General features: G+C 40.2%; 1 protein-coding gene across 4 annotated transcripts in view; it reads right to left on the reverse strand.

The window, feature by feature from the left end:
* Positions 1 to 12084, reverse strand: part of TANGO2 (transport and golgi organization 2 homolog) — a 235388-nt gene that overhangs the window by 127639 nt on the left and 95665 nt on the right. For all 4 annotated transcript variants that reach the window (XM_063454422.1, XM_063454424.1, XM_063454421.1 and 1 more), the window contains exons 3-4: positions 1591 to 1679; positions 478 to 597 (exon numbers count right to left, since the gene is read on the reverse strand). In XM_063454422.1, coding sequence (XP_063310492.1) covers positions 478 to 597; positions 1591 to 1679 — 209 coding nt within the window. The remainder of the gene's footprint in view (positions 1 to 477; positions 598 to 1590; positions 1680 to 12084) is intronic.

Genomic DNA, 12084 nt, shown 5'->3' on the forward strand with positions numbered 1-12084 from the left:
TCTGATTGACAGGGTTAAACTCACATCAGAGGCACCAACCCAGGAATGAAATCCAGGAATGAAATCCAGGCTGTGAACCATACTGATCTCACATAATTGAAGAGCTACCACCCCCTTCCTTCAATTTGTTACTCTTTGCATATCATGGATCATGGATATCGTGTAATATGCAACCAACCATTCTTAGTTATCATAAAGTGCCATGTTGTTTTAAAACTCTGTAGTATTTCGTTTTATATTGTCTTTACCCTTTTATGCAGTGTTTACATATTTTTATATATATTTTTTCTATTTTAAACCATTGTTTAATAAATACAATATTGGAAAAATATAGATTTTAAAATAAATAAATATTTACCAAACAATTAATCTTGACAGCTTGAAAGATATACAAGTAATGTGTAGACAAAACAGCACCAGACTTAATGATTTGGACAGCCCCTGTTGATTGAGAAACAGTAAGTCAATGCTCCTTACCTCTACCCTTGGCATGGATATCTATTTTTGTCTGTAAGTAGTTTGTTAGCGCTGCCAATTTTCCTCTTTTACTGATGCCCAGCCATGTCCCTCCTTCTTTTCCTGTCTCCATATCCAAACCTGAAACAAAAAACACACAGTATTCAATGGTTAGAAACCTGTGTGGACCTGTTTAGCATCTTCTAAGAGTAGGTTAGCTGAGAATGTAGGTAACACACCGAGGAGAAAGCTTACATCACAAAACAGTAGTCATGTAAGAGGTCACATTAAAAGGCTGCCTACAGTTTTATAATCTTACTTTTTCTCCCCTCCATGGAGACATCAGCAGATCCTTGAACTAACTCCTTTCAATAATATGTGCTTGTTCTATGTGGCAATATTGATGTCTGCTACTTTTTATTTTTAACATCACACAAGGGGAGGGAGGCACCTAAGGTCATTATTATTATTATTATAACCAAAAACACACAAAAGCAGGAGACATTAACTTATGTCTACTGAGTAAGGAGTACAAAAGGCAGAGAAGACATCAGATGCTTTATTAGACATCACTGTGAAGTAAAGAAAGAGTACATTTAAATAAAAGAATCATAGTTAGAAAAAAAAAGATCTGTTTACATTACTTTTATTTTGCCATGTTAGCTGTACTGTATATTTAATAAGCAAGCAACAATTTAGTCTTCGGTTTTCTTTTACAGCTCTGTTTATTCTGCAAAAGCACTCCAATAACAAAGATCGAAATCACATTTTCTTAAACTGAGGAGCATTAAAGCTCTGGTCAAGCCAGGATACATCTTAGGTGCCTCAGAACTTGTCTTCACTCTAATTAAAAGTGATTTACTGCGTTTTGAGCAATTCTGTCTGCTGATCATGTGTACTGGCTCATCTAAAATATGCTTTAAATAGGTTTCAAGTTGCACATCACAATCTGCTTTATATTGTGAAAGAACAAATTACAACAAGAACACACTCAGTGGGTAGGTAGCACTAGTGACTATGTAACATTTGAACAACAGACTAAAAAGGGTGGCTGTTACAAATGTATTAGAATATTTAACAGTATTAACACATTTATTTAACAAATGTATCAGTCAGCAGTAAGAAGATACAAACCACTAAGGATCTCATTATTGCCTCCCCAGAAATCAGCTGGCTTTGCAGGTCGGTGATAGAATTCATCCCGATTTGCTGCTAGGATGAGTCTGAAAATCATGGAAAAAAACAAACCGTCAAAACACAAATCAAGTAATAAATAAAAAGTTGTTTAGCACATAATGGCATAAGACATTTAACAACAGCAGGAGATACAATAATGCTGATGCATTAGGCCAGGATAGCACGCTCATTAATGTGTTATTTTGGGAGCATTTTCTTTCGTGTTAGAATAGTGACAATTTAATAAACAAAAATGTTGAAGAATACAGCATTATTTCTAGTTCTTCACTAACATAAATGTTTATTTCTGCCAAATAAAGAGGAAAAATAACTTATTCTATATCGATAAACAATTGGCAAGAACAGTGGTCCTATATTATTTTAGAATAAAGTGGAGCAAAGATTGTGGGTGAATATTTTTACATTCACAATGAATCCCTTAATTCGTCTCAGTGCCATAGCAAGGCCCCTCTGGATGTGCAGCTGAACGTCTTACACAACAAGTCCTTTAAATGTGCTTTTCAAAGGGTTACTCAAACCACCATGACCACTTTTATTTTTGAAGTGGTCATGGTGGACGTAGTCTGGATGTTCAGTGTTTCACCTTGAAAGACTGCACATCCAGAATTATTTGCACCTGTGTGCCAGGGGCTAGTTATACACTCGGCACACATGGCTTAGGCCGCCACGTCAATCCTGAGCACAGTTTAGATCTGTAGTCAAGTGCACTGCGCGCTGGTGACAGATGATCATTGCTTTACCCTTGCAAGCGGAGTCTCCAATGCTTTTGTCGTTCCTGCCTCCCTCCTTGTTTACAGCCCTCTCTGCCTCCATAATTTATTTTTCTTCAGCCCTCTCTCGCTCCACACTTAACTTGCCTGGTTGCCGGCTCAGAGTACCCGCATATGCTCTGATCCAGTTAAATGGTCCAATCAAAGGCTTCCCTATGAGAAGTCTTTGATTGGACCTTTGCGCAGCTACCATTACGTCACAAGGGGTTGTGCTGAGCAGTGCTGGTAGCTTTTCCCAGCACTGGATTAAAGTAAGTAAAGATTTATTTGAAATGTTTCTGAGCATCTTTTAGTGGGAGGACTAATATTAGTCAAGTCTTGACAAGGGCACATACGAGTGCCAAAACATTGTTTTCTGTGCTCATTCAATAAGGACTGCCTTATGAGGAAACCACGGGTGTGCCCTGACGTGCATTATGAAGTAATATATTAGATCATACCCCGAACAGCTCAATTGGCCAAAGAGAGACACTTTCATTTTAGGGAAGTTGCTGATGTTGACAGCGGGCAGGGTTTTTCTGGAACATTTTAATTGACTTTATTACATACTAATAAACATTTATTAAACTGCAAATATAAAACAGAATAAAATTAATGTATCTTACTTATAGACTATATTTTTAAAAATGTTGTTACAGTTTGAACAGTGCAATTTTACTCCTCTGAAACACTAGTTGCACTTCTACTCACCAACAATTCTGAGGTCTCAGAAAAGATACATCATTACCATTTATACATTGGTTCTGTATTCCACATTTTATCATCATTATACATGGGTGTAAATATGAAGTACTTCATAGGCAAAAAAAAGCTGGGAGACAGAATCCTTTTTAACGCATCACTGCATAGCTAACTAAACACAAATCTGTTTATATGATTTCTCTCCCATCAGCCAAAAATAAAGAAATGCAAAGACCAATGTATTTACCTTTTTTTATTTAATCACTAAGAATATAATGTAATTTTCTCGCATCAGTATGTTACACAGCTAGAGTTTAAAATCCTTGTCAGATATGACATATGTAGAGTCAAAATGACAAATAGGGAAACTGACAGATTAATGTTTTGGCTGCTATGTATTTATAGGGGTTCTGGACACGAGAGAGGATTACAAGGTATCAGTACCTACAAAGAAGTCAGTTATTCTACAAAATGGATACATACATTCCAACACTGCATTCGGTTGAAAGCAGTAATATTTTGATCCGTGATATAATCTGCTAATTTTCAGCTTTTGAAGCTACAAACTGTGAACCCTTTAGATTGCCAGAATTACATGGAATGTACTTTATCTGTCTCCTGGCGAATTGATAAAGGACTCAGTACTAGCATTTTGTTTGAACACCATCACAAGGATGACCTCCTGTTAGGCAGGAGCTGGGTGCCAACAATGAGCAGAGATAAAAGGATGTTCAAAGGGCCTTAGAAGAGGATGACTGATCTAATTGATGTGACTCTGCCAAGAACTGGATTGACATAATACAGCATTTATAAAATATTATATATGTTATCTAAAAATAAAATATGCAGCTCATACTCTATTATATAAAAATAAAATACGCAGCTCATACTGTCTATTATATTAAATATTATTATATAAAAATAAAATACGCAGCTCATACTCTGCCTATTACCAACAACTGCAGTTGCACCAGTCACGCTTTAGTCTAGCATTTCACTATACCAGTCATAAACACTTGCAATTTGTACAAGATAAACTTAAATTATTCAACCCCCATTGAAAATCAGGGTTATGTTCAAAATTTATAGACTTTTAGCTGTTTGCAATAAATAAATCAAACAAAAGTCAAAATAATGGTCCACTAAAGTTAAAGGGAAGCTATAGTGCCAGGAAAACAAACTGCCGATGTCCCTCTGTGCAGGCTCATGTCCGCCTTTACTCCTTCCCTGCCAGCTGACATCAATGGCCATGCTCGCATTAGAATTTCCCCATAGGAAACCATTATTTAATGCTTTCCTACAGGGATTCCGGTGACGCTGGAAGTCTTCATGCATAGCGTGAGGACGTCCAGTGTCATTCAGGCGACCAAAAGGTGGACAGCCACTAAAGAAGGAGTTAACTTTAGCAGGTAATTGTTACAGTTTATTAAAAACTGCAATAATTACATGCTCAGGGTTAAGGGTGACGGGACACTGCACCAAGGCCCCTTCAAGGAGCTGAATGTTCCTACAGACACTATTGGAAGCGTAGTTCCGAAGTTCAAAGTTGAAGGAACAGTGGTTACACTACATGAACGGGTGAGAAAAAGGAGGCTCTCAATGGCTGAAACCAGATTTCTGAGAAGGCAGATTCTGAAACACCCTCAAGTGACTGCAAAAGACCAGCAGCAAGATTTGGTGGCAACAGACACTGAGGTTTCAGTAAGCACAGTAAGGCACGTCATAAATGCAGAAGTTGTCAATGCCAGAAATCAAATACATACACCACTATTGACCAAAAAGGTTGGCTTCAATATGCTCAAAATCATATATATATAGTTCCGTTCTGTGGAGTGATAAAACAAAAATTGAATTTTTGGCCCAATGGACCAGCAGTATGTCTGGAGGAAGAAGAATGAACCATATGCTGAAAAGAACACTCTGCCTACAGCCAAGCATGGTGGTGGCTCAGTGATGCTCGGGGTCTGCTTAGCATCCTCTGGGACTGGAAAACTGCAGCATATGGAAGGCAAGGTGTATTCATTGAACGACCAAGAAAACCGAATAAACGTCATGTCATCTGTGAGGAAGTTGAATCTAGGGTGTCATTGGACCTTCCAACAAAACAATGATCCCAAGCATACCTCAAGTTCCCCTAAGGCTTTGTTGCAGAAATAGTCCTGGAAAATTCTACAGTGGCCATCACAATCACTTGACTTGAACCACAAGGCGGTTGAATAACGCAAACCCAAGAATATTACTGAACTGGAGGCCTTTGCTCATGATGCCGTTGATACGGTCTCAATGTATGGCATTGTACTCTGTACTCGGGAGATATAGCGGAGCACAAATTAGTTATTTATATAACAGTAGCACATATTAAGTTTATAAAATATACTGCTGCTAAATTGGTATTTGCATGTGAATGAATGTGAAAATAATTTAAATGAAATTTGTTAATATAGCTGTTCAATAAGACTCAAACATTCACCACATGACATACCCAGTGATGTCTACTTTCACAAATAGTATGCATTTGTTGGGGAATTTTAACTGAAAATGCCCAATTAAAGTGTAATGTGTAACACAAACTTGGATATAAACTGATGAAAAAAATGGCCACACCATACACCACATGGGATATCTTTCCTGAGTGTCTACTTTTAGAAATGGCAGGCCTTTGTGGGGTAATTAGAAAAATTAAACTGCTGTAATGCCCCAAAATGAGCCATAAACCTATCAAATCTGTCTCTTAAATTTTAATTGTAAAAACTGAAATAGTCAGGTCTTTTATATGATATGGTAGCTTCACAGGATAATGACAAAGGCATACACTTGGGACATTGTTGTACTCAGAAGATGTAGCTGAACACATTATGGGAATATGTACAGTAGTAGCACACATCAGGGTTATGAAAATACACAAACATTTTCAGAAAATACCTTGTTATATGCAGGGATGTATTTACCACAAGGCAAACAAGGTATTTGCCTTGGGCGACTTTCAGGTGGGGCGCCAAAAAATGCCACCCCAAGCTCCCAGACAAATGCCTTGTTTGCCTCGTGTTCTGGAGCTGTCCACCTTACTGTGAGTGAGTGTAGCTGTCAGTGTGTGTCTGTGAGTGAGAATGGGTGTGCCTGTGAGTGTGCGTCAGTGTGTGTTTATCATTTTATGTGTTTCTGAGAGTGTGTGCCTGTCAGTGAGTGGGTGTGTCAGTGTGTGTCTGTCAGTGACAGTGTGTGTTGGTTAAACAGTGTGTGCCAATGACTGTATCTGTCAGTGAATGTATATCAGTGCATGTATCAATGAGAGCATGTATCTGTCAGTAAAAAAATGTCCTTGACACGAATTGGGGGGTGCCCAAATTTAGTCATGCCTAGGGCAGCACAAATCCAAAATACACCACTGGTTATATATATGTGTGCATGATTTAAAAAAAAAAAATGATGTTTTTCTACAATATTTAGCAGAGATTGGTAGTCAAATGGCTACATAAAAAGTGTCAAAATACTCTAAGGTAAATAGCCTGTGATGTCTAATTTATATTTATACACATACACACACACACACACACACACTTTTGTGTGGCAAATGTGTTTTCTGTGAACACTATCAATACAACAAATATACCAAATTCAAAAATTAGCTCCACATTGAAATTTTATTTAACTTAATTGTATTTTGTGACCTGTAACTACTAAAAATAAAATTAAATGCTAGACTTTTTATGTATTCTGTAAATCAAGACAAATAAATTATTTTTCAATTAATTTTTATAAGCTGCACTCATTATACACACATTATTATTGCCAAAACTGAAACACTTTAGTTCCGGTGGAACAAACTTTTTTTCTCAAATTCGAGGTATTTCTTTGGTTCAAAACATGCACAATTACCGCCATCCTTATGAGGTTAAAGAAACATTTTACATATTGAGGCACACAAAAAGACAATAGCTTTTGCAATATCTCTAGCTACCTGTGACTACACTATTATATCACCATCAAATTAAATGTAAATTTGACTGGTTCATGCTCTAGTTAACCAAGCACTCTTTACACACACAAAGCAATTCTCAGCCAGTCTCTATTCTGCTTATACTCGCTAATAGCGGGGGCGGGGCCTGACTGCCGAGCAGACTGGTCGCACTCAACCAGAGCTCCGTGCGAAAACCGGCTAATAAGCGACTTTTTTCCCCAAAACTACCACACCAAACCTTCCACGACGAAGCAGCAGAGTAGTGGGGTGCCCCCGAGACTCAATTTGCCGGATTGCTGAGCTCGGAGAAGCGACCTGGGGCAGATACAGGATTGCGGCCTACCAACCTATGCAGGCGCGGGAGTGGCGGCCGACCTCCGCGCCAACGGCTCAGCGGGAAAACGCTGCAACCCTCCAGACCCCGTTCACCCCCCCTGGCCGGTGAGAGATATCCCGGTACCACCAAGCGACGGACACAGCACATGCGACCCAAGCATACCTAAGCGGTGAGCGAGATACCCAGACCACATAACTTGCAAACGCACGAGGCACCTGAGGCCCAGCCAAAATGGCCGCCCAGCTAAGACACAGAAAAAAGCCAGCGGTCAGCCATGCCACACTCCACCCTCTGATGGCCCTAGACCAGCTGTGCCTGAAGTTCTGCATAACATTGGTGGACAGGGGGGTGACCTACCAACGGGCTGCACAATTAGTGGCCTCGTGGCTAAGACCAACCACCCGCAGACGACACTACGAACACCCAGCTCTGGCCTTCCAGGCAGCCACCAGGTCGCGCAAAAGCCAAAGGCCGGCATGGCGGGATCACGAACCGGGCGCACGCACCAGCCCCCTCTCACAGAATAGTAACACCACCGAACGGACCCTAAGGCCCAGCACGCTACCAGAACATGACTACAGGACCACGCCAAAGGCACAAGGGAACCGGCAAGCACACAGGCGGACGCACATCAGACCAACCTCCCACCAACATAACAACGAGAACTCACCCACAAGTGGTCGGAACCACCTGATAAGGAGGCAGACAACGGCAACGAAGACGGCCCCGACATGGTGGCACATAAAGCATCATACAACACACAGGGAACTGTCGACCCCGGGGAATGGACTTACTTTGCAACCCACTCCGCAGCCTGAAAGCAGAAATCGCTCTCCCTGGCTATCGGGAAATTACACGTCAGGCATAGGCTGAACTGTCTCTGCAACCGGTCAGCCACACGGACTAGAGCCATATACGCTCTCCAGTTCCTTACCGCCAGTGGTACTTTCTTATATTTTTCCCATATGACTGCCTTTTTTCTTTATGTTTTTTCTTTAAATTTCATACTGCCTATACCACCATAATGTTGTTGCCTGATCTACGCTTACTTACATAGTATAATTTGTCAGCCGGCCCGGGCTAAAGTGAACGACCTCCTTCTCCACAAAGCAATGTTTTATACCTTTATAGCCTAGCATGTTTTATAATAAGGCACCGATGTCAAACATAGCATTTCATATATTTTGCTTTCTTTTATTAGAAATTTCTTTATATAAGCCTGTTTTAGAAACCTGTTTTGGACGCCTGTTTCAATAGGCCTGTTTCCTCTCAGCATGAACCTAATTGCATGGCTTTGCAAAAAACAAGATTGCAGGTGTCTTGTCTGTACCCTCAGTCACGTCTCTGCATACTTTATCCTAACAAGTGCACATAGGCTACCTCAACACTCACCTTAACAATATTTGCAGTTACTGCCTATTTAAACGTTGCCTTTTACCTTAATCGTTTTTGCTCTAAAGCAAGAATCTCAACAAATATAATCCTGGCATATGTACGACTGTTAGTTCCTCTCAGGCGTGTAATACCTTATACTCTACATAATTTTGCCGTAACTAGATCCATCATAAGCCTGTTTATTAAGCTGTTATATATAAAAAAAATTGTGCAAATTCTTCATGCCACTGTATACCATGTAAAACACTTGAAATATGCTGTTGTGGCGCTTGTCGAAATATTGTGACTATCTGCACTACTAAAATAAAGAATAAAAAAAAAAAAAATACTCGCTAATAGCTAGCCATGCCTGACTTGCCTTGTTTATAGTTAACACTTAATAGTACTCAGTTCAGTAAGCTACCTAGCTTGTTTACTGAAACATGTTCTTCAATTCATTACTTTAGGCACGCAGCCTGTTTACACTCAACATGGGCTACAACCGTAGTATAACATTGTGTTTAAATAAAAAAATTTTTAAAAAGTGCTGAAAACTGTATACATTTATTCTGCTCTGATTTGTCTGCTAGATCGCAACTTTTCTCATGTATACTGTCTTACCTTTGTCACCACCAAGCACAACAAAAATAAAGAATTAAAACATTTTTTTTTTTTTTTTTTTTAAAGTACATTAAAAGTTGATTTAGCGTTAGGTGATCAGCATTTATATGGTTATCACCTGACTGCAGTACCCTCAAAAGTACCTTAATTAAAAAACAAAACAAAAAGGTTTTACCATCTTTCATATTAGAGCTACCATGTCTTCATTACAAAACTTTTTTTATTAAATGAACCCCAGTATTTTTTCCCTGTGGTGCCATATTTGGACATATGCAAGTACTGTAAAGCTTGTGGCAATAAATGTAAGTGCCCAGTCAACCTATGCCCAGACTATTTAGTTCCTGAAAATATACATGTTTCCTACATTACCATATTTACCCAGCTTGTTATAGCTATTTGAATACAATTATGTGTGAAAACATTAGAACAAATTGTGATTCAAAATTAACAATGTATGTGATGTTCTAGGAAGCCAGCAGCCACTAACTTATATCTACCAACACAAACGGTACACATCATTAAGATCACAATGTTTAAATATATAACTATTGGTCTGGTTTTAAAACATTCTCTACCTCCAAATTAGTGGAATGATACAATGGTATATATTTTTTTGCCAACAGTTATTAGATTATGTAAGTATTAAAACTTTAATAAACACTAATAAGTGTTACGCCAATTTTGTCCAGGTTGTTTAGTTCCTAAAACAAATGATTTTCCAATCATAATAGTTCAAAGAGCACTATAGGAGTGGGTGTGGTATTTTATTCACTATATTAACCAACCTTTTCTATAACATGGCATACTTGAACACACAAAAAAGCAAAAAAAATGGGGGGCGGGGCCGGACCGCCGAGCTGGACGGTCGCAAGACAGACCAGCTCCAGCAAAACTTGAGCCTTTCAGCAATTAAACTGCAGCTTTTGCCAAATATTCAGGCCAGCAACGGCGGCCCTCGACGGGCATAGTGCACTGGACCCAGGGGAGAGGCTAGCTCGCTGAGTTTTAGTCCCCTGGGAGGGAAATCTTCGATGCTGAAATTGAGGCCTACTCCGGCGGTGAGTGGAGCGGACGGCCGCCGCCCCGCTATCCCGCCGAACAGTACCCAGCCTGGGGCTTAGGCCCTCGAGGAACCGGCTCCGTTCCCCTCTCCCCCCCGGACCGTGGGGGTGATCCCGGTCCTCACCCTGAAACCCTGACCGTCACGATTGGGACTGAGGCCTCACAGTACTGCCAGAGGCAGAATTTAAAATGGCGGAGAACACGCACCTAACTTCAAGATCTCAGCGGGAGATGCCTACCCCACAAACGCCGCATCCAACGTGGCTCAACAGCTCTGCAGGATCAGCCACCCATAAGCTCCAGCCATGTACTCGCACTATGGCGCCCTACTGGGACACTTACCTTGTGGAATTCTCTTTAAGCTTTCAGCTCCGATAAGGAGAGGGATCAGCAACCAGCGGCGGGAAAAAGGGCACAACGCACCAAGCCTGCAACTACCAGACCGGCAGAGCACATCAGCCCTCACTCTGCACCACATCACCCTTTGAAAACTCCGGGGTCCAAGTCCAGAGAATCGGATGTCGCACAGCATCCCATGCAGCACCGGCTAGCCAGCCCACAGCAGCCGCAACACGAGCAGACCACCAGACAACAGTGGGAACAAGCTGACTCCACGGGAGGCAGGACTTTCCAGACACAAAGGGACCTTCTAAGCATGACCTAAATAGTCCTTACTCTCCCCAGTGTAAATATACCGAAATGCTACCTGCCTTACTGTGCTAAATGCATTCATGTATAGCTATAAGCGGCTAGGGGTTGACAGTGTATCTCTCAGGCCTTACCTACTGCATCCATGTGTAGCTAAGGGGCGTAAGGGGTGATATTATATTGTTCATACCTAAGCATGTACTTAACTAAACTAAACAAATTACCTGCATGTAACCGTATACTTCTATTGCAAAGCTATCTTCCTGTATATTATCTTGATGTTAATAGAATCTCAATCTATACAATACCTAAACAGCAAGTTTTAGACCACCCAAGTGCAGTATGTGAAAAATATGCAAAAGGATAATTACTTCCCTTCGTATGGTAAGGTATAGCAAAAGGATTCCTCTTAATCCTCAAAATACACAGAAACAAAGCAAGATATACCTATACCTAAAAAATACAAAAGAAAATACGCTCATAGGGGATTAACGTTGATATAATAAGATGCCCCTTATTTATATATCACACTCACAAGATTGAGGTTGTTTTCAAGCCCATCAAAATTATGTGGATTCTCTTGGATCCCTCGTTGTTAAAGGAATGGATATTACATGCAAGAGATGAAAGATGACATAGTGTAACACTGTTTTGAAAAAGTATAAATTGGCTTTAATGGTTGCACTTACAGCATAAAAGGTGTAAAAAGGCCCATCAATACAAATCTGTCGTCCAGACAATGCAGGGAACGAAATCCTTGTAGAGATCTCAGCCAGATAGACAAATATAAAATCAAATAAAATTAAATAAAAGTTCAAATAACTCTACGCGTTTCGTCTGTCTTAGCAGACTTCCTCAGGAGTGATGAAGTGCTTCAAATCTTCTGGGTACTTTGTCCTCCATTTATAGGTCCTCCCGCCGTTTTTTCGGATCAGAATCAGCTGTAACTCATCTGTTATATTTCGGTCCGTAATGGTTTC

The sequence above is a fragment of the Pelobates fuscus genome, chromosome 5 (genome assembly GCF_036172605.1).
Source record: "Pelobates fuscus isolate aPelFus1 chromosome 5, aPelFus1.pri, whole genome shotgun sequence".
Lineage (NCBI taxonomy): Eukaryota > Metazoa > Chordata > Amphibia > Anura > Pelobatidae > Pelobates > Pelobates fuscus.